At 38.6% G+C, this 23,690-nt stretch overlaps 1 protein-coding gene across 1 annotated transcript in view; it reads right to left on the bottom strand.

Annotated features, from left to right (window-relative positions):
* Positions 1 to 275: 275 nt before the first annotated feature.
* The window catches only part of LOC130583172 (PHD finger protein 21B-like), a 43,956-nt gene continuing 20,541 nt past the window's right edge, over positions 276 to 23,690 (bottom strand). Inside the window, exons 3-12 of the mRNA XM_057382342.1 lie at positions 20,802 to 21,152; positions 18,931 to 19,053; positions 15,347 to 15,398; positions 12,147 to 12,223; positions 9,395 to 9,449; positions 6,853 to 6,875; positions 5,386 to 5,544; positions 4,543 to 4,618; positions 3,337 to 3,440; positions 276 to 2,003 (exon numbers count right to left, since the gene is read on the bottom strand). Of these exons, the coding sequence (XP_057238325.1) occupies positions 1,779 to 2,003; positions 3,337 to 3,440; positions 4,543 to 4,618; positions 5,386 to 5,544; positions 6,853 to 6,875; positions 9,395 to 9,449; positions 12,147 to 12,223; positions 15,347 to 15,398; positions 18,931 to 19,053; positions 20,802 to 21,152 (1,245 nt within the window). The 3' untranslated portion in view covers positions 276 to 1,778. The remainder of the gene's footprint in view (positions 2,004 to 3,336; positions 3,441 to 4,542; positions 4,619 to 5,385; positions 5,545 to 6,852; positions 6,876 to 9,394; positions 9,450 to 12,146; positions 12,224 to 15,346; positions 15,399 to 18,930; positions 19,054 to 20,801; positions 21,153 to 23,690) is intronic.

A 23,690-nucleotide genomic window follows, 5' to 3' on the forward strand; every position in this document is an offset into this window, starting at 1 on the left:
AAAAAAAAATCATTAAACCTGAAAACATTTACATTGCAAGCCACTCAGAATGCATAATTGGCATACATTAACCAATGTATAACAACTGTGTTTTACTTAGTTCCCTTTGTTCATCAATAAAAGAATATAAAAATCTTGTTCAATCGAGTGTTGTGTATTAAAATAGATTTGTATAGTACTGCACAGTTTCTCCCGGAGTTGTGAAAATGGTTGAAGGGACCATGTGCTGCCTCTAGTGATGGACAACAGAAAAAGCCAGTCCCTCCTGTGGTTTCTTTTTTTTTTTCATTTTTTTTGTTTTCATTTTTTTTCTTTTTTAAAATTAAAAACAAAAAGAAAAGCTATTCGGCACCATGTGATATGCTGATATGAGACACCAGCCTTGTGTCCTGCTCTGGTGTTTTTCCATAATTACCTGTTGTGCTAATTAATGGAGAACTCATAAGGACAGAGACGATGGCACTGGGGGGTGTGAGTTGAGAAAATCAGCCTTCCCACCTTGCAGAATCAGGAAGACCAGCCAGTGAAACAAGCAGCTGTACTGGGATTTTCTCAGGCTAATGCTAAACACTTCCCCAATTTCCTAAAATCCAACAAAATATTAAAAAGGAATCAAGTTTCCAAAAACAACCCCCCCACCGAACCCTTTTAATTTTCAGTACCTTGTCCCCCCCCTGGAAGTTTTGAGTTTGAGTCTCCAGTTCAAGAAACAACCCCTTGAGGCAGGTTTTTTTTCCCTGTACCATTTCAGCAGATATTTCTACAAGCAAATTAATAATAATAATAATAATAATTTTTAAAATCACATATTTTTAACAATAAAAATGCAGTACAAAAATGTAAAGTCATCTTTTTGGCATATTGTCTGTACTGTCAAGAAACAAAACCCAGAACATTTATTTGCTTTTTTTTTTTTTCTTTAAAAAAGAATCAAAAATTAACAAAAAAGAAAGAAAACCAAAAAATAATCTCTTTAAAAAATAAAACCTAAACTGTCAAAGATATCCACTATTATGGTTTATGCTAAACCTTGCACAAAAACTCCATGAGAAAAATACACTGATAGCAAAATAAGTAAAAAGGACCTGCAAAAGGAGTTTTACAGTCGTATTTTTTTAAATACTTCAGAACGCATATACAGAAGCATCAGCATGAAAATACTTCAATATTTTACTAGAAATGCTAACTTCATACAGTTTCTTTATTTAAATATTTGCAATTGTCAAGTCTAATAATACTGAAAGAAATGCTCTTTTGTTTCCAAGGCTCTGTGAGTGTCCGTGATGCTGTTCTGGTCACAGCGACCCCATCTCCAGCTCATCTGTGTCCATGGGGCCAAATTTGTTCTTCTGAACACAATCAAGTACTAAGTATTTCACTTTCTTTTTCTCACTGATTCCCCTCCCACACACAGCTTTCAGCCCAACTACTTCTCTAAAACCTCACTAACTCCTTTGCCCTTAAAGCAGAACAGAAAGCCCACAAAAGCCTATCCCACTTCCTATCGGCCTCTTGGCTTTTCCTGCTCATCCTCACTCATAAATACATTAAGGCCAACATAATAAAACAAAATGTCATTAAGCACTGAAGGTTCTTGGCAAATACAAAACTGCAGCACAGCCTGCCCTGCCACAGTGACCTACAGACTGGGCTGAGTGCTCTGCAATCTCTTAAGTGGATCCAACTGGGATTGCGTGGTCTCTGCTTTGTTCCAGTCTCATCTCTGCTCTCGTGCATAAAGTTCTTGTCCCCCTTTCTTAGACCTCACCCAGTTCTTGTCAGTTGTTGCCCTGTGATGGCTGCAAGGCTTTGTGCATGGCAGCAGAGCCAGGGGAGGGTTTGATCCAGGGGATGGACAGCAGGGAGGAGGTGGTGGTGGTCGTCATGGTAACCTGAAGCATCTGCTCGTTTTGGATCAGTCTAATGAGGGTTTTGAGACGTTCCAGTGATGACTGAGTCCCTTTCTGCTGGGCCAAAAGGCTGCTTTTTAGCTCTAAGCATTTCTGTCAAATAAAGAGAAGGGGAGAGAGAAGGAAAGGCTGAGAATACATTCAAAGTGGTGTCAAACATCTCTCCAAACATCCTTTGGTGCCCTGGGTGTGCATTCTGCTCAAATGAAGTATATTCTTCTTTGGGGAAAGCAAAACCACAGCTTAACAAGTGGAGTAATCACCAGTGCTGCACACAGTGCAGCAGCTTTCTGAGGGTGAAAATGCATTTGGAGGATGTTTCCAACTCCAACCTACAGACAGTCTGCAAGAATGCCTTCTGCACTCCACAGGGATGGCTGGCACAGGAGAGTAGGAGCTGTGTTACTGAAAATACAAAGGCAGCACTCGGGTCTCTCTCTCTCTCTCTCTTACCAAAGGACACTGATAAATGCTGATTTTTTTATTTTTTTTTCCAAATTCCTCTGCCCACTGCACTTTCCTACCTACTTCTGCCCCTACACACACGTGTGGCCCCATTAGTGCTACACACATGGACAGGGAATATTCCCCACAGTGATGTCTTTTAATAAGTTACTGCTTTTATTTCCACTCTGTTTTATGTGATAAATATTTTAACATGCCTCCCCTGGATAACTGCAGTGGTAAAACAAGCAGTGACCAGTTACTCCTGCAGCTGCCACTTTGATTTTTCCAGGGTAAGGAAGTGTCAAATATTTACTGAGACTGCCTTGCAAACAAACAGCTGCCTCTAGGAGGAGGGTAGCCCCAAATCAATTCCTTCAGCCATGAAGGGTAGGAATTATGGCTTTGAATTCAGCCAATTCAGCCAGAGAATGCTGCTCCTCATAGCATAATATATGTGGAAACATCTCTAGGCAACATTTAGCTTTGAAATATATGTGGAGACACCTGTAGACATTTAGCTTTGAAATTAGTTTCAAGAGACAAAATGGTTATGAATCCATTCCCAGTCATGGAAAGATGTTACAAAATTCAGTAAAGATGGTTATTTCTTCTTAATATCAAAAGGTTTGAGCTAATGGACAAGCAGCTACCACTGGAGGACACCTTGTGATGAAACTTTTCACCTGGAGGATGGAAGTGCCTGGAAGTCATTGGGCAGCTCAGAACTACAAATGTGACCACAAGGAAGGCAGTCGTGGCTATTTGGGGAGTTTGTGGCCCACAGGAATTCAAGTGATTTCTCCTCCTTAGCCTGTCAAAGTGGCCTTTGTTCATAAATGCACATGTGCATATTCACACTCAAAAATCAGTAGCTTGGGAGCTTAAATCATTTTTTAGCCACAAAAATACCAGTTTCTTGACTTAAATTCTGTATAAATATTTCTTCAGGATTCTCTGGGTCCCCAGTCAGGGGTCCTACCTTCATTGCATTGTTGAGAAGTCGATCTTTTTCTTCTAATTGTCTATGCTCACTCTTCAGCTCACTGCTTCTCTTTAATAGCTTTCTCTTCTCTTCTTCTTTGACTGTGGAACGATAAGATTGGAGATGCAGAGTTAAGAAAAGGACACACTGTGCTCTTGAGGACAGAAAGCAGAAGCAGGTATTTTGCATGGTGAGTTAATGTCTCATTAGCCTTTTATCAGCAGGTACAGCCAGATAAATCTGGAGTTTCTGCTTGCAGGCATTTCTTCACTAAAAGGGTGGTTGGGCATTGGAAGGAGCTGCCCAGGGAGGTGGAATCCCCATCCCTGGAGGTGCCCATGGAATGACTGGACATGGAACTGAGGGCTCTGATCAATTCAAGGTGGGATCAGTTGGATGTTGGGCTCAATGATCTTGAAGATCTTTTCTAACCTAAACGTTTCTGGGATTCTGTGCATGAGTCTGTGCCAACAGCACACAGGAGGACAACCCAAAAGCTACAGTGCACCTTCAAGATGAATTAAAATGAATCCTTAAACCACATGTGATCCTGGAGGTCTCCAAGAAAGAGGTGGATGGTGTTTAAGAAGAGGTCAGCCCCTTGGAATGGCAACAGTGCTGACCTCTGGCTGAAAAACACCATTCCAACAGTGCCAGACCTCTGTAAAACTCCTTACAAATATGATGTAATGTCCCAAACAGCCTATTGAAAAAGTGCTACAGGGAACTAAAAAAGAGTAATACTCAGTGCACAGCGGTCATATGGCATATGACCCTAGTGAAATAATAATACTGAAACAATGAGCAGCTGGCATTGCTGTGGTGTCTGAGACACGAATCTGCCATTGTACCACACCCCCAATTATCTGAATCTGCTTAGCTTGACTTTGCCTCACAAACTGTCATTCTGCCTCAAAATGCTGCTTTCAGCCCTGTTCCAGGGAAGGCACCACTTGGATGAAGCTTCCTCCACAAGTGCAGCTCCTGAGAGATCACACTGAGCTTCCTCACAAAGAGAAGATGTAAAGGAGCAAATGGAGGGCAAGGAGACAGAAAGGGGCTGCTCTCCCCAGCCATTTATGGTCTGTGACCTGCACCATGGGACCTGGCAGCATTGTAACACCAAAATTACTGCTGAGGACTCGAATGGCATCACCCATGGCAAGCAGGGAATCCCCTGTCACTGGCTGTGTTAATCCCTACCTGTTTTATGAGTAACATAGGAGTGAACAATAGCCAGAGTTCCAGTCCATGGCACACTGTCATCTTTCTTTAACACCTATAAGCCCAGGAAACAATAAAAGGTTAGGATTCCAAAAACCCACATAATARTGTTTGCTCCAGTCCTACAGTTTGACAGAACCAGAACTTGGGTCCTTGTGTCAAAACATAAAAGTAATCTCAAGGCTAAGCACAAGGAACTCTAAGGCACAGCATCCACACTGAAGTGACACTTTAGTGTTTTAGTAATTATTTTCTTGCTCATGCAATCAGAATTACAGCAACTAGACAGATTAGCATATTTGACATGACTGTGATGAACAGTTGTGTGTAATAACCATCATTTATGGAAAAGGAAGTGTTCTCCTCACAGTTTTCAGATCCACTGGTGAGCAGTGTCTCCTTCTGACACTGCTTCCCTCATCTCTAACATTTACATTCTTATCTGGCTACATGCTGCTGGCATTGCTGTAAAGAAAGGAGCCAAAGGAACTGAAGAGACATTTTAAGAGGACAGTTCTTAGCAGATGTGATTATAGGCAAACGACAGCACTCCTGGTATGTTCTAACTCTAGGATGGTGAAAATTCCAGAAATAAATACTGCAAAGTTCACTAAAAGCCTCTCAGTACTTCTTTAGCTGCTGTAGTCCATTGAGCTACAACTATAGATTAATTTAAGGGTACACAGATTCACAGATTCAATTTAAGGGTTCACAGATTCACAGATTCAACTTTGAATCATCACAGATTCAACTTTGAATCATCACAGATTCAAAGTTTCTCCCATTTTCCTTTCTTGGCACGCCATGCTGCATGTATCTTACCTTCTGTTGGCACTTTGGGCAGAGCCAGACCCCTTTGGGGGCAGTTTTGAGGGGTGGCTCCAGGCAGTTGAGGTGATATGCTCTGGGACACGTGCCACAGGGCTGCAAGTTAACCCCACGCTTGCAGGCAGTGCAGTGTTCATCGTGGTGGATCTCGTTCTGCAAGAGAAGGGTGCCCTGGGTAAAAATCCATGGAGAGCTTCCCTCTGTAGAACAAAGCCAGGCTCCTTCAAACACGAAATCTGATTATCAAAAGGACCCTGAGAGCCACAGAAATAATGAATGCATGATGGATGTATGATAACAACAAATTCAAACAACAGAAGAGCCGAAAGGAAGTTCCATAAATTGAAACAGAAAAATAAAACGTGATTAATCAAACACAAGAGCGAGTCAATTAATATAACCAGCTTGTGACATAGGAATTATTTCACTTTTTTTTTTTTTTCTTTTGGCCAATGTGTTACTATAACACTCGTATCCCTATGCAGGGCTCTGTCCTGGGTCAGAGTTAATGTGGGGATCACTCGTCCTTCATGCCCAAAGCAGAAGGAAGCAAACAAGAAAAGGTTTCTGGGGAAAATGCACAGTTCCATCTTTCATGGCCACTGCCTCAAAGAGCAGCTGGGGAAACAGGAGGCTGGAGCACAGCCTTGGGCTATAAACCTTATTTGGTGAACTCCTCTGGCTTCTTTCTCCCTGGCATTAATTGTTCTCTGCTCAGATTTGCTCTGACAACCTTTCTCCAACAAGACAGATTAGTGCTTTGTCTGAAGCAATACATAACGTGAACTAAGACTCATCAACAAAGTTACAATGTCATGTAGTAAATTGCTATGTTAATCTGGTGGCAACATTAATTACTCTTCTTATAATTAAGTGCATTTTAATAAAGGAGATACTGATTTTGAAACTCTCGTGGCTTGTGAATCATTATAAAAAATAAAAGAAATCCTGCTGGTTTTCCAGAAAGGACTGTAGTAATTTTATATGTTTGTTAATTCCAAAAGCATATTTTCACTTTTAGGAATAGTAATTAAAAAGTTTCATGGCAGTTTTAGTCAGGTTTGTGTATCTTGAATTCTATAGCAGTCTTATAAAAAAATCACTCTCCAAAATATTACTCTTTAGAAACTACCTGCTCAAAGAATCTTAATTTTAACCTCAATGTAAAGAGATACCATCTTTACAAACTAGAATGGTTACTCATTTTTCTTATAACATTTTCCTTAAACCCACAAATCTGGACTTGCAATTTCTCAATCAGTGGAATCAACAAAGGGACTAAACTCAAACCTTGCATATGAAAGCCCAAGAGTTCATCTCTGAAATTCCAGCTTAGGAACTCAAAAACATATTTAAGTGGAAAAAGAAAACCTTGAGAGCCACTACAATAATCAGAAGCAAGCATTGAATACTTGGAGATGAGAAAGATACCTGCTAATACACAAACTTTGCCCCACATACCTTCCAGAATGGATCCTCATTTGCTAGCATATAAAAGAAGGGCAGAAAACAGATTAGTGGAAAATATGTTGCTGCTAGTTGGCAGCTATGGAAGTAATTTTAGTCAAGCTGTGGCATAGGAGATCAGGACATTGTCAAAATTAGTGCAGGCAGGAAAGAATGTAACAGCAAGCAGTGAAGTTAGCATTTGAGATTTAAAAATGTACATTGCAGGAATACCATGTCCACAGGTCTGATACTAAAAGGTCATAGTATTTGAAATTTTTAGAAATTTTCATGTTGGTAGTCCAAAGGTGTTCCTAAAGAACCTCGGCATGCTGGGTGTTAAAAAGGCTGTTCTATTTAACAGCCTTTGACAGATTTTTTTTCTTCCATAAATTTCTCTACTTTTCCCAAGAATTGTAGTACGCTTTGGCTATGAATTCCATAAATAATCACAGACTTATAAAATGTGTAGATGTCACTTCATATCCACAAATACACACACAAAGATACACCACTGTATGACACCATGATTACTCAGGGGATATAAATGTTACTGGGATAAACAGAGGCTTGATAATTGATGAGTCTTTTGTACAAATGATACATGTCAGGGGATGTGACCTCATTTCAGATAAGACATTTTCATATAAATGAATCCTGATTAATTGACATTTTGATTAAAATTTACAAGAATTGTCCTCTTCTGTGTTTCCTGAAATGACAGTTATTTCCTCGATGTCATGGGGATTTTTTTTCCTAGCTTGTTTATTTGTCTTTTCCGCTCACATTTGCTACAAAGTTTTAAACTCCTTAAAACATGTCCACTTCTCCATTCGAGCTGCTGAAAAATTAAACTGAAGGCAATGTTTTTATAGGATCACTTTATAAGAGGAGGGGCAGCCATCTCTGCACTGAAGCTGGAGAGCTGCATCACTACAGAGCCAACAATCTGGGACAGCACCTGCCTTCAGCATTTAGCAGAACAAAAAAAAAATCCCTTGCAGAGTGGGGGATTCTGTAAAAAAGTCCAGCTTGACATTCTCAGAATATACAGAACTCCAGCACGTATTCTGGATTCTGAAAAACCAAAATACAGGACTGAAAGTGGAATTAATGATTGAGGAGGGAGGCTGCTGATTTCCAGGCAACTCCAAAACAGCTGCATCAGTAGAGCTCTGCCACTTGCTTACTTCTTTGCAAATAAAATGGGAAACATGTCAGAAAAAGGAAGGTCAGAGATATCACATAAACCCACCAAGGGGCTGGCAGCACAGCTTGCTACCAATCTCCTGATTCCTCACATGTGTTTATGTGGGAAAAACAAGTGCTGTGATAAGGCAAACAATAAATGACAATTTTAATTTTGAAGATAAAACTAAGCTAGGAATAATGTTCTGCTGGGGCTGACATGAGCCTGGCCTCCTGCTATGAGGAATGTCATCATAGCTGTTTACTGGGATAACCTGTCCTGTCCTCTGAGACCCAACACATATGGTAAATAGGCCAAATGTCTATTGGCACGTGAAGTTTTGAAGGCAGAAAGGTGAATCTCAAGCATTAAACATGACACTTGACAGGGAGATCAGGCAAACACTGAAAATAGTCAAAACTTCATGTCTCAATTATAATTACACTGCAAATGGTCCCAATACTGAAATAATATTGAACTTAGAAAAAGGTCTGTCTTCTATTACCTGTAATGCACCACAGTGGAGAATAAGTTATAAAGGCAAAACAAGGGCAAGGGCAGAATCAAAATTCTTTGCTGGCTTTGTCTCCTCTTCTGAAATACAACTCAAGCTTCTCATTTTCTCCCTTAAAATATGAGCCTTATCTGAAGAATTGCACTGCACTCAATATTCTCTCTGTGTTAGGTCTCACACAAAAATCCAAACTCTTTGTCTTCTCTGTGTTGCACATTTTTTCCTGAAATGCACTTCTTTCCGTGAGCTAATCATCAGCATCCCCAAATGGCTCCTCTGAGTTGCTAATTCTCAAGACATTTGCTATTAAATCTTCAGATTTGAAGTTCTTGGATATACAAGACTGGAAGGCATCTTCAAAGTCATCAGGTTTACAGATTCACAGCTCCACCTTTTGGAATCAGAAAAACTGTGGTTTTCAGCCATTGTTTTGAGGCAAAACATGAGAAATTTTTAGTGCTTGAGGATGAAGAGCAGTTTCTTAAAGCTGGTCAGAAGAGGCAAATGAAAAGCCTAAAATAGTAATTATTTGTCAAGATATATATTTTTTTACACTTGGGGTTGGCAACATTACTTTCTTCAATCAGTTCTCTCACTGCATGGTTCTTACAGTGGCAGATGTCAGATTTTCCACTCATTGCAGAGGCTTTGGATCTATTTCTACACCATTGTGACCTTTAGCCTTAACCTTCCATTGTTTTTCCAGGAAAATTATTTATTTTCACCCCATACTAAAAAATGAAGGCAGTATATTCTACAAAGTAATTATTCTTACAGTAACTCATATGAAATCCTACTAATAAATTTTCAGCATTCATCAGAATAATAGTATATTCATTTAAAAATATGCTTACCTCTCGTTGAAAGGAACAAGGGGTTATTCAAATAATTCGATGCGAGGCGTTTCCTCTGCAAGGGAAAAGAAACCAAACCCTGTGTCATTTCTAAGTGTTCTGGTTGTTTATCACATTTCAGATTAACAATCTCCACGGGCTTCCCTCAGATGTAACCAGCTTTCCAAAAACTACTTAGACTCACTACTGACACAGCCAAACAGTTGCATTATTTACCTTTCTAACAAGTTCTTCACAGAGCAGTAGATTTGATTAAGAAGAGAGAAATACAAATTGCAAATGTTACTGATTGGGTTGCAGGATATGTTGCATGGACTGGTAAAAGAGCAAGGATACAGCAAAAGTAACTCCAAACCAAAAACGTCCATACAGGAAAATTATTGCTATGAGATGATATCTTTATTTGAATATATAAAAATGCTGATGGATTTCTCATCAGTAGGAAAAATGTTGCTACCTTTGTGACACCTGCCTGCGGTCCAGAGGAACATTCACACAGAATATTTATATGCAAGCATATTATATTCACACAGAATATTTATATGCAAGCAATAAATGAGGGCCTTAGCAAAACATTTCCCTTTCAGAAGTGAATGTGCAGGATCTCAAGGAGCAGGCAGTGATTTCAATCTGCTGAGATCACCAAAGTTCCAAACACAGAGCACCACAAACCTGTGTGAGGTGTTCAGCTCATCTAACACAGCCCATGGACAGCAGAGGCCGTGGGCAATAGAAAGTCAGGCTTCATTAATAGTCTAGACAAGCCCAAACTGTTCTTCTGAGGACTGGACCATTTTCCTTCATTAGATGTTTTTAGATTCTGCTTGGAAGAAAATTAGAGGGGTTTTCCTAATAAATGATTTATTCTGGGGTGACCAAACTATTCTCTTATACACTGATGCCTGCCAATCTATTAATGAATTTTGAATAGATGTTTTTTATTTCTTAAAAAAATAACCAGCCTGAAACTTCACTCTTTCCTATGGGATAAAAAGGCTACTGAGTGTAGGAAAATAAAATGGTATTTCATTTTTTTTTAAAGAACAAAACTTCGAAAAGAAAAAGCACGTCATTCAAATGAAGACATAAGACCACAATTACATTTTTGCAACCAAAGTTAGCATCACCACTTCAAATGCTGAGCTCCTGATATTTTGAGGGGTATTGGCAAATAAAAGTTCTAATTTATACACAATTTCAATTTAAACAATCATGAATTAAAGATCATTCAGCAGACTAAATTAAACTGTACCAAAATGCCTGAAATGCCACAAATACCTCAACTCACTAATTAGCAAATCCATCTGAACAGCTAATTGATCAGAGAAAAAAAACCATCTGCCTCCATTTGACATGAATGCCATTCCCCATGGTCAGTGCTTAATGACAGCTCCTAATGAGGACACAGCTGATCAGCCACAGGACTCTTTCACTGACATTTATTTCTCCTTTCATTCCAGCATATGTTTTTGAGAATAGCTACTACAAGAGGGATGAACTGGGGTGCAGCAGACCTGGGCCATCTTCTCTTCCAGCTCTGCTCCAAGATAATTGAGTTTGTCACAAACTCTGATCTGGCTGCAGCCACAAAACTGCTGCAAGTATTTTAATATTGAGGGCAAAAAGGTCTAAGGCATGACAGGGTTAATGCTAGCAAACTAAAGCTCCTGTTGTGTTAGATACTGTCTGTATGGACATCAGTGTTTACACTGAACAAAATAGTTGAGGAATTTGGAAGAACTCAAGTGCCCAAAGATGCTCTGAAGTGTAAAAATCTCCAGTGCTTTCAAAAAAAGAACAATCAAGTGACTCAGCAGTTTGACTGCAGTGGTGGGTTTCTTTTCAGCTTCATCTGTTTGCTATCTGCCAACAAAGACAGAAATCTGAAATGCTGGCATACAAAAATTCTGCAAAACTTGTACCTAAATAAAGAATAATCACTTTCTTTAGGCTTAAAGAACTCAGAACACAGAGAAGTCTTGCTTAAATGGAGAGCTGGCTGCAACTGAGCATCATTTCAGTAGAAAGTTCAGACAATAAACCCAAACTGTGCTGAAATTTCAAAGGTGAAATTTTAATTTGCTGAATAAATGCATATATGTTTAGAAACAAATTAAAAAAAAACAGAAAAGGTGAAGCCTTTTTATAAGCTGCTTTAACACCAAGTTTGTAATCCAATATAATTCAGGACCAAATTCTGATTGCACCACCATAAATACAACAGTGTAAGTGAAACACACAGCAGAGATTATCCAGAGCATTTTATTTTCAATTATATATGATTATATTTATTACTCAGGGTTCCTCACTCCCTGCAGAGCACACTGATTCTTAAACCAACACACCCCTGTTATGAATGCCACTAATAAAAAAAAGCAAAGTTCTCCACTTATTATTTGGCACTTAGGAAAAGAGAAATAGAAATGCACATTTGAACATAATACAGCACTTCTCCAGTTATGATCTAAAGGAACTGCCTTTGTAGGCAAAAGAGTAATCAGGTCTCACACTAATTTAGTCCTTTTGGCCTTTATTGAAATGAAGATGAATTCTAGTTTGGAGCAAGTGATCTTGTGGGGTGAAAACCTGTTGCTTAGCTACTGAGATGAGATCTTTTCTTTCTTTTCTACATCAGCATCCTTTTACAAGTAACAGTGGTTCTGCATTCATATGTATTTTTGCAGCAAGAAACACTTAGACCTTTTATTGACATGAAATATAACTGTGGTAAAGAAAGTGAATGATAAAGTACCTCTGTTTCCAAGAGTCCACTGTAGGCTGGATTTGCTGTGCTTCTTCTCTTTCTTTCCTGACGCTTGCTCTGGATTTCTGTTACCATGGAAAGGAACATGAATTGTGTATTTCTCATTCATCAGGGAAAAATGTAGATATAACTTGTTAAGCAAGATGCTCTTACCCTCAGCCCCTTGGGGTTTGTGTTCAGTTTCTAAAGTATAATTGGGTTGCAGCAGCATTGATATTTGCTGCAGTTCAAGGTTTGACATTAATAAGCTTTTCCTTGTGAGATTCAGAACACAGGCATTTTTTATTTTTTCCTTCCTTCAAGGTAGACTTCTGCTGATCTACAAGATTTTTATTATGATCCCTTCAGACACATATTCAGCAAACACCAAGAGCCTTCAAAGCACTCTCAACATCTGCTATTAACCAAAGGGAAGCATTTAAAGCAATTAAGCTTTGTAGTTCATATCACATGAAAACACAGAGAACCTTTTAAATTCAATTTACATTACTTTTCCTCTGTGGAGGTTAGAAAAAGCATGAGATGGCATGGCTAGATTCAGTTCTAACTAGGATGTGATGATTTATCCAAGCAGGAGCATGGAATTTCACAATCCTGAGCACACTAAATGCTGTTATAGCCATATGTGTGTGTATATATATGTGTCACTGCAAACAGCAGCACACAAACTCTGCACTGCAGCCCTTCCACTGAACTTCCACAGCCCCTTCCACTCAGGGGTGACACTCATTGGAGATGGCACATGCTGAGGATTGTGTTTAGCAACAACCAGCCATGTGTGCAACACTGGAAACACTGAGAGAGGGAGCAGATTACTCCAATTTTCTTACACAGAAATCTGTAAGTTTAATGCTACTTTGATCTGAGCTAGGATTCAATTCACATCATACGGAATTTCTTTTTAAAGCTCTTGAAGTCAGTTCAGAATAGTGAGATTATTACAAATATGTCTTGTAAAGCCTGTTATTTTGATTATAAACTCCATTAATTATCTCTTCTTTTAGCAAGAAGAGCCACACAGCATCCATCCCACAACACAAAATGTGTGCTCCATTCCAAAATATTTCCTATGTGAATCTTTTAAGGTGAAGTTTAGACTTTGCACTGAGGTACAAGAGGGATCTTGCTACTCTAAATGCCCCCGTGGTGGTGACAGCTCTGTTTTGTTTTGTCTCAGAAGGAGAGGAATGGCATTTTCAGAATGATCTGAACTAAAGGTCCTCCTTTTAAAATTTTTCCTTCTACCTTTTTTTTTTTTACACAATTGTAATACTAAAAGATTCAATAGGTTACAACCACGCACTGCATCACAGAATTGAGCTATCTTATTCCTTAGTTTATTAATTAAAAAGCAGAAACCAAACAGGAAAATTTAAACTGTAATACATTTGACAAAGATGAATGAATTTGAAGATAGCTTTATGTTGGAGGCCAAACTCCAACAATCTACTGCCTTCACCAATAAACACTCTGCATGCTCATTCTATGAGGCCCAAAAGGATTTTTTTCATTGCACTGAAAACTGTGCAATGGCCACTGCTTCCTGATAAACAGCAATGACTGATAACCATAAACATGACAGAGCAGTAAAATAATAACTTTTAGCATGTGAAAGCTATAAGGGCATTTTTGACAGTTGTAATCACGAATTCTCGTGAAGGAATACCCTTTCCACAGTAAACAGCTCTTGGTTGGAACCATTTATTTAATGTCAATAGGAATATAAAAAGTGAATTTGTCTTCAAGAATTGATTCTGCGTGACGAGTGTTGTAGCAGTTTGGTTCAAAATGTGCATCTCCACATTTAGTGTACAACAAACAGAATGGAGCACTGGTTGGCATTTTGAGCATAAGCAATAAATCCACACAAACAATTTATTAGTTCCAATAAAATCAAAGGATGTAGAATTATTCAAAATTAAGTCCTTTCTGTTGTAAGCATAATTTGTACTTCAGCATAATTTCAAATGATGTCCTATTTTCCTTAGACAAAGAAAATGAGAACCAGTCATCATTTGCACTTTTTGGATTATAAATCTTCTCCTCAAATTGCTGTAGCTTTTTGATTTCCATTTCAATCCATTACCATTAAGGGATTAAAAATGACGAAGGCTTAAACTTACTTTAAACTGCTTTCAAATTCTCAGTCACTGGGACATGAAATTATTTTCTAAAATGCAGATTTAAAGAGGAAAAACACTGAAAAATTGCAACAAGACCCATAGGAACCTGCTGCATATATGGAGGAGATATTACAATTGGGATGTATTTTCTCTCTAATTTGCAGCTTGCCCTAAGATTAAGGATCTGGAAATGTTAGTAAAAAGAAATCAAGCTAAAAATGGTGGATTCTTCTTGAGACACAAGGTAGTTGAGCATGCTCCTAAGTCTAAAGCACATGAAACTTAAACTCAGTGTACTGGAAATTCCTAAGTATTTTGCTGACTATGGTCCATGGGATGGGCAGTAAATATCAGCTGCCATTAACAATTTTTGTGATCAAGAATCACTGTGAGCTGACCGTGGCAGACAGAGCCTTTGCAGTATTTTTCTTTCACTATTTTCTCTATTTATTAAAATTCTTTAAAGGACCATGATGACCAAGTGAGTCCAAATACCAGCCTGTGCCAGTCCTCATGCCCCTTGAGCTAAGTGAGGTCACCCAATATTGCACACTGCAAAGAGAACAATTCACCTGATTTTTTAATTTTCTATTTTTTCATTGCTCTTCACAGGATGGCAGAAGCAAAAACTGAGAGGAGATGTTGTTGATGTGTGTAAATATCTGCAAAAAGGGGTCAGAGCATGTACCAGGCTGTGGTCTGTTGTGCCCAGTGACAGAAGCAAAGAGCACAAACTGATGCTCATGAAATTCCACCTGAACATGAGGAAGAATTTCTTTACCAGAAGGGTAAAATATCACTGAACAGATTACTCAGAGAGGTGGTGGAATCTTATCCTCTGGAGAGATTCAAATTCCATCTGAACACAGCCCTCAGTAACTTGCTCTGGGATGACCCTGCTTGAGCAGGGAGGTTGGACCACGTGGCTTCCACTGGTTTCCAACCTCCCCATTCTGAGATTCTGTAAAAATCACCACTGAGATTCTGTAAAAATCACCAGCAGAGCACCACCAGAAAACATTTCCCTCAAAAAACTGAACGGTAAATCAACACATGCCATCTTACCTTCCAAATGTTCTGTTGTAACCAGTCCTAGTGCTACCATGAAGGCAATTTTCTAAGGAAAAAATAAACAGGGGTTAGATTTTCTGCTACAACAATCATGGTAAAGTTAGTATTGACAGAATAAACCCAGTAAAATCTTCTAGAAACTTATCTTACTTGATTGCATAGTAATGTGAGGAATTTTAATTGAAGATTTGCTGCAGATATGCCTGGTTCTCCTTGTATGACTACATAAACTCCAGCAGTTCAAGGATTTCTGAAGCCAATGCTAAATAACTGCTGATCTCACATAACACACGACCAATTCAGTTAATTCAATCAGTTCAATTTCACATTGCTAGATGGATTCTTACTCCATTCTTTAGTGAAGTAATTTTGTATTTTTATTATGATCTGGACATGGCACTTCTTTTATTGGATGGGAACAAGCTGTATGAATTTTGTATAAAACAAATATGAATTGAACGACAGTAAACAAGATATTGGAAGCATATTGAAAGTCCCCTCCCCTCAAAAAAAACCCAAAAAACCCAGAAATTTCTCTTCTCAGGCTACAAAAATAACACTGTGTGCATGGACTGTAAAGGCATGTACTGATCCAACATTTTTCCTCAACAGGGAGAGAACAAACATCTCCCACTGGCACTGGTGAACTCATTTTGCAGCGAGGAATCTGATCTAAAATATAACTCACAAGTCTTCCAAACTGTATAAGCACAAAACATATCTTCATATAAAAAAATTTTCAAAACATGCCTCAACCAAAATTATTTGTGTACTGGAATGTTTGCTAAACAATTTCCTCTCTTTGATCTGAAATTGTTTGAATTTGTATCCAACTAAATCTAATGACAACATACTTGCTTAAAATACGAAGAACTACCACAAGTGGACTTGATAATGATCTCATGATTAAACACAAGAAGGGTTAGCTTTTGTAGGGATTTGAAAGATGGTTTCTTTTAAAAAATCCCAGTGGAAGCTGTATTCTTTTTAACMAGCATATTATATTTGTTATATTRTATTTGTTTTTTATATTTGTATTTGTTTTTATGGGTGTTGATATTTCACACCCCCATAGCCTATTGGATTCAACTCAAAACCTGACTTCCACTGCAAAGCTTTCCTTCCAATTATCACAGTATCTATTGTTCCTCCTCTGTACAGAAAGCCGCAAAACCAAGACTTTATTTTTTCCAGATTTTCAATCCAGGTCTAACGTTAGCATATATTTGACAATTGCTGTGTGTCTCTCTTGTACTTCTTAGGAGGGATTAAAAACACCAGTAACTAAATAACCAGCATTCATGGCAGTATTTTTTCTTCTAGAAAAAAAAAACATTTTAGAATTAAAATGTTGCCAGATAGTTTGCTAATATGAATTTTTAAATGAGTAAAAAGTTTTTGATAGAATTCTGTTTCTTTCTGTGTTGAACTCAGGTCCCTTCAAGAAAAAAAAAGTATTAACTTCCCCCCTAAAACACAAACAAAAAACTCAGAGAAACAAAACCACAAAACATTGTCTGGGGTATTTTCTCCCCAGAGGAGCAGCTCCCTTTTGTAATTCCTCCATTTCTTTAGGAATCATCCTGGTGGAAGGAGACCCATCATTGGATCCATCATCATTGTTCTCCATCTCCAGCTGAGCCCTATGGAATGACCATGTCAGGAACTAAAGACAGTGATTATCCTCACTCTTTGATTGTTCAGGAATTCTCAGTAACTGCACGTGGGATTCCTGGCTGCTGGTAAACCTGGTTATTTTTGGTTAGCTTTTTTCAAATTGTCACTTTAATTTGTTCAATCCCAGTCCCTCCCAACTGAGATCTACACAGAGCCCTATTGGAGTTCCTGCCTCAGTTTTGTGCTTTGGCTATAAATAAAAGTGAAAAGTGCCTCAATGCCTATTTTCTTCTTAAAAATACCACGTTATCTTTGTTGTCTTTGATCTAAATTTATTAATCTGCTTAAAAGCCATGAGTGCTTTTAGAAAGACACAGTATGTATCTTCACGAAGCAGAAGAAAGATTTTCACAAAAGCATTTAATTTTCTAATTGCATGTTCTATTTATATCATTACATATATTTATACTAATTATGCTGTTAGGTCTAATTACACTAATTGCATAAATACATGATAATCAACTAAAGTTTACTTTCAAAGAACAAAAGAAATTAACCCTAGACCTATCTATTTATGCTGGGAAACAAATCTATGAAAAGAAAAAAACTGTCATACTTTAGGGCACAGTGTCAGCACCCTACCCAGCAAATAAAAGTTTTTGAGACCTCCAAGTAAACAGGGTAGGAACAGTGCCTGTGGTTAGAAAAAGGTCTTTGAGATATTCTAGCTGGGACTGTAATGAAAATCCCTTGCATTTATGAATTTCATAGTGCCCGGTCCCATTGCCTCTTCCTGCATCTCTGTGGAAGAATTTTATTCAATAGTTTTTCCAGGCAAATAAAAATGGATACCTTTTCCTAGCATTTTGTTTCTAAGCAGGGCCTACTGGCTTTTCTGCCCATAAGGTGCAACAAAATAAATAAGTTTTTGGAAATACCTTCCTAAATAAAACAGGACTCTACAATCCCTTCATTCAGTGGTAATGAAGATTCTTGTAAGGGTCAGATTTTAAACTTGGGAGATTTCCCACATGTAGTTCTGCAGAGCTTCTAAACAGAGCTGTGATATTTTGGGCTAAAATTCTTATCCTTAACACTGTTTTAACTATATGAACCTCTTAAAATGGTAAAATGGCCACCCACATGCCTCCAGTGACATTATAAATTCATGTAGTAATAATTCTCTTAAACCTACAGCTCCAAGGATACTTTCGTGCTACACATTTATTACACTAATGAGGTTAAGATTTCACAGGAGCTGAGCATTTCCACAAAAGTAGATTCAGTTTGTGTAGCTTCTCAAACTGCCCCAAAATTGCACCCAATCTAATGTGAACATACCCAGCCCAAATCCAAAGTGTCTGTTAGAGACCCTCTATCTACAGGGACTGGCAGTTTATATTTCTAGTTTAAAACATAAGTATAGTTCACAAAAGAGATTTAGTCTTATAACCCACTCTACTCTCACACTGTTAAGGATTTTAAAGTATTTCAGGCTAGAATTGATGTACTTGTGGGACATGTACACAGCAAATGCAGGAAACTAGTAATACAATCAAAAAATTGCAAGATTCATTACAAAGAAGTAAAAGGTCAGCTTAAAAAAGAAATGTTAATTCCACCTCAAACACAGCCTCTAAATCTGATGCTGTATGTTTGATAACAGAAAATATCTTAAGCTTTCATACACCTTTCACATAAATCCAGCTATAGCCTAAATTATTATGAGACCTCCAAGCCTCACATTTTGTGACACTGGAAGGTTTGAATGGTGCAAACCAAATTTGTCAGGGCACTCACTGGCAGGGAAATCACCCTGATTGCAGAGATTGGGAGGAGAGATGAACAGAATCATAAGCACAAATAAAGTAATTGCATATGCACACAGAAGAATGTTTAGATTTGGCCCCCATAACTCAACCACATTGTAGTTCATTTATTAAAAATAAAAAAAAAATCACCTCTGGGTTTTCCTCCTTTTTCTTTTTGGTAGCAGGGGGTCCCTGAGCTGACTCTTCAGGAGGATTCTTTATCTCCACTTTACTTTCTGTCTGGGTTTGGACTTGAGGTTGAATAATGATAACCTAAAAGACAATGTACAAATAAGAGAATTCACTATATGAAAATGGATTTTCCTGCCTGAAACCTTTGAGTCCTCTTTAAGGGTTACTTGATACCCTACAAATAAATAATGAAAGTCACAAGTCAAAAGCATAAAACAACAGCACACCTAGGTTAGGGTCCTAAATCCATACTTAAGTTGCTAAAAATTCTTATTGGTGCATTAGAAACCTACTGTAGCCTATGTCACTTGATCTATGCCAGTGAAAATTAGAGCACTTTTTATTTAGATGACTTGTGAAGGTGGCTGATCAGCCATGCTTTAGCACTTGTGGTGTGATTTTAAGGTCTTTCCTTTGATTTTATTTTGCAAAAGTAGAAGAAATGGGATTACTAAACATTCAAACCCAGTCTGATCTCAGCCATACCAGTGTTATTACAGAGCAAGAAAGAAGACAGGGGAAGAAGATGGGAAAAGATGGGAAAGAAGACATTCCTCATGCAACTGAGATCAGACTTCAGTCCTCAGCCTTTACATGTTATAAGCAGTGGATGGCCACTTTCCCATAAACTAAATAAACTGCACGTGTTTTAAATTAAAATTAATTCTTATTTAGAACCCACAGGAATTAGGACACATCTCATACACCCATATATGTTCGTATATCCAACTGCTCAAATATTTGTATTACCACATGAAGATTTGTGCAATGCAGGTCACATTCTCTAGAAGTGATTAAAGTAAAAGGAATGAATGACAATTTCTGCCCACAGAACTACACGTGTGACTTCATACCATAATCAGAAGGACTATGGAAGCTTCAAAAGGGCTTGCCAAGGACTATTACCTTCTAGATAAAGACTGTTAGATTTGAACACTGGGCCTATTCCATCTATTTCATTGTTAACTTTCAATCAATGTCATTCAAGTGTTAGAATACCTTATCTCAACTCAGTCACTCTTGAAGATTCAAGGGCATTAAAAGGGATGGTTTTCTTAACCAGTAGCCATCTTAAATAAGAGAAAAATAAATTATGTCAAAAAAAGTGGGGAAGAGATGTCTGCTTTTATTAGCCTCAAAAGCCATCCTACATCCTGTATTCTTTTTTAGCACTGTGTGAGAATGTGTGCTGCCAACGGGACCAAAAGAAGCAGAATCCCAGTAGTAAATTACAGCTAATGTCTGCTGGGTGCTTTGGTATCCTGTATGGAATTTCTTTCTGGTATAAGAGTGGTGAAGTTCTTGTATTCCAAGGCTGAAAAGCAGAACAAACAAGTATTTCATAGCTTGAATGTTTTCTGTCTACTGATTCATCTCCCAGTCAGTTCTGAAACCCTGAGCTCTCATTTCATTTGGTCTTCCCCTGGAAGGAATCTCTGATTATTTTACATTATTTATATTATTTTATATTATTTATATTATTTTATATTATTTTATCACTGGGGGTCAGTCAATAGAACCAGTATCACTGTATCAATGAAGAGGGAGTCCATAGGAAATTTGAGCTGTGCAGAATTCAGGGTTATTACTAGTGAGGATTGGCCTAWGGAAAGAGAAAGTCATATGGTCCCRTTAATGTCAGGCTACATAATGATGCATTTAGTTCCCACTAAAAAACAGGGCTTGCACACAGATAAAAGTCTACTATGTGCCCCTGTAAGAATCTTCCCATTGCTTTCTGATTTTTTTCTTTGAGAAATGCGCTCCCAGGCGAATATTCTGCTCCCACCTGCAGCACAGTCCCCACGTTTGCTGCCCAAGGAGCTCACCTTGCTGTCGGCACTGATGAGCAGCGGCTGCACTTTGATGCTGTCGTTGACCACCGAGACCGTGGCACTGGTGCTGATGGGAGCTGCATTGCTGGGGGAGGTGGAAATGATGGCGTAGGCCACACCAGCACTGCTCAGAGGGGACGAGAGAGCTGTGGGCTCGGTGACACTTTGTGACTGGCTGCTGGGCGTCTGTACATGGCTGACGGTGTTGTTGGCAGTCGGGAGGGCAGGGCTGGGGTTTTTGATGCTCACTATGGTTGCCTTCTGGAAGGTGGGAGGCTGCTTGGAAGGTTGGTCTCTGCACGGGGAGATTGGGAGGCTGTCTGGAATCAGGGTCTTTGGCCTAACCTGCAAACAGAGAGGCAGGTGTTAGCAGGAGCAAGAACAAACACTGCACGCTCTCAGGAGAATCTCTAATTGCATTAACCGTGGAGCAGGAGCATCTAGAAAAACAGAATGGAGCAACTGCATGTAGCCTGCCCTTCATTTGCTTGTAGATATATTCCCAGCACTTCTCAATTAGATCATTTTGAAGTTCTGAACTGCCGAACAAAAAGGGAGGAGAGAGTCAAATCTTTATTTTGATTAGCACGCATCCATACAATTGCTAGTCAAGACGCGTCCAGCTCTCAGGATGTGTAAGGCAAAGCCTTTCTGAAGAATGCAATAATTTCCTGTTCTGAAGGACACAATGCTCTTTCTGTGGATTGAAGAGTTGGGCACTGAATCATTAAGGGAGTTGTGGGAAAGTGTGTACAGGGAGAGTAAAGCATATGCTTTTATACTGGTGGATGGGTGAATGAAAATCTTCATGTTTAAGACATGCCTTATGAAATGGAGAGGAGATCAGTTACACAATCACTTAACTGACAAGAGACAAATTTTATAAAAGAGAGGGATATCAGAAACCCACAACCATCAAACTTCATATTTTGTTGCAATCATTAAAGATCTTCCATCATTTCCATGGATGGAAGAGGACACTTTGCCCAGCTTTGCAATGGCTGTGTCTGTACTCAGAGCCATGAATGATGGCTGCAATCAATTGTTTTCACCTCATGTGATGTGTTTCCAGTGGCATAATTAACATCACCCTATCAACATGGGTCTGCTTTAACATGTTAAGTACAGTTCCAGGATTGAAAATAAATAATTTAAATTCCTTCACATGGAGTTAACTTCACACCCAAATTATCTGTTAATACAGACAGATAAAACAGTCATTTCCCTCTGTGCTTGTTTAGTCCTGTCACTCCTTGCACCTTCCATACTGTGAAAGCAAAATGATGAGTTCTAAAAGACAGATGTGGGGAACAGCTGCCTGTGTCACAACGCTGGAGCCTAGAGGAGCCCTTCTGATGCTGCCAGCTTCAATCCTGAGCCTAAGTAAGCAATTTCATGAAAATGCAGGGATTTACTGATGGGCAGAAAACCATCTCTCAAGGCTGGCCATCATTCCCCATCATGTCAAGAAGGAGATGTACCCTTCCATCTCCACAGCAAATATTAAATGCAGCAATACACAGGTTGCCTTATTTTCAAAAGTAGTGCCCAGAGCACTGGTTTAAACCCATCAGCTCAGGAATTTTTTTAACAAAAAACTGTCACGCAATCTACCAGGGTCTACTGTATCTGTCACTCTTAATTGCACTTTTATATTTAATCAAAAGCCTAATTAAAACAAAATATTTATATATATTCCAGCTATGTAATTATATTTTCTACTGCATACATATGTATATATATATGTGTGTATATGTTTATATATATATATAGACTGCCAGATGTTATGAATCCTACACACACCCATAATACACACCCTACAAGTTGTGGAAGAACAAACATTACTTCATTATAAAATAAGATCCTCCTGCACAGACAATTAAACAAACTTAATTTCCCAAAGTACTAAATTCTTGTAAAGTGCTGCACACTGAACTGATGTGATAGGATTTACCAAGCTCGTACAGCACAGAGCATACTCTGGGTGCTTTCTGCCACCGTGTGATACAGAGGAGGAACAGCTGTTTTCATGGGCTGAGCCTCTGCAAACTCCCTGCCAAGTTCACTTAACCTCGGGAGACCACATTTATTTGGAATTACAGAACAATAAAACGAGTTGACTACAGAAAATTAAGTTTTGGGTGCTCCTGAGTTAAAGCTAAAAGAATTTAACATGGAAATAGCAGTTATTTCTAGGGCCTGCAAGTGTGAATCCAAAACAGAAAGCAAATGTAGAAGCTCTTTGTTATCCAACACCTATGAACTTTCCCCCAGAATATGAACAGTAAACGTAAACATTTAATAAACAGCTATGTGAAAGACCTTTGGTAGAGTCACTGAAAACCCTACATTGCTACAGTAATTTATGAAGATAAATTATGTCAGCTAGCAAGAGAAAAAAATAAGAAGGAAAGAGCTAGAATAAATTCCTTTTCCCACAGCAAAACTGCAGCCTAAATTTGGGAGATGAAAGGAGAACAGTGGTACTAGCAAAAGTTTGGGAGCTGATAATCACCGAAGAAGAGCTGGAATAGGCAGGAACTGCACTGCACATGCACAGTATCAAATAGGAATTTTCTACTGAAAGTAGCACAGGTTGAATGGCACCAGTCCCTGTCACAAGAGGCACAGAAATTAAAGGTACCAAAGTTGAGCAAAGGAGAAGAAAAGAGAAAGAGGCAGCGTGTATGTGACCAAGAGAAAAGTGCAACTGTTGGTGAATGTTGCAAGTAAGAATTCTAAATCCTTCTTTCCCTGAGTATCTTTCATTCCACTTCTGACAGCTGTCAAAACAGAATGTGATACTACCAGCGCTCAAAATGCAGAAGAGAGAGCTACTTCTTGAATATAATGATTTCTTAAACTCATGTTGTTCTTTAGTTT

The sequence above is a fragment of the Malurus melanocephalus genome, unplaced genomic scaffold (genome assembly GCF_030028575.1).
Source record: "Malurus melanocephalus ecotype Western Australia unplaced genomic scaffold, MMel_1.1 scaffold_564, whole genome shotgun sequence".
Lineage (NCBI taxonomy): Eukaryota > Metazoa > Chordata > Aves > Passeriformes > Maluridae > Malurus > Malurus melanocephalus.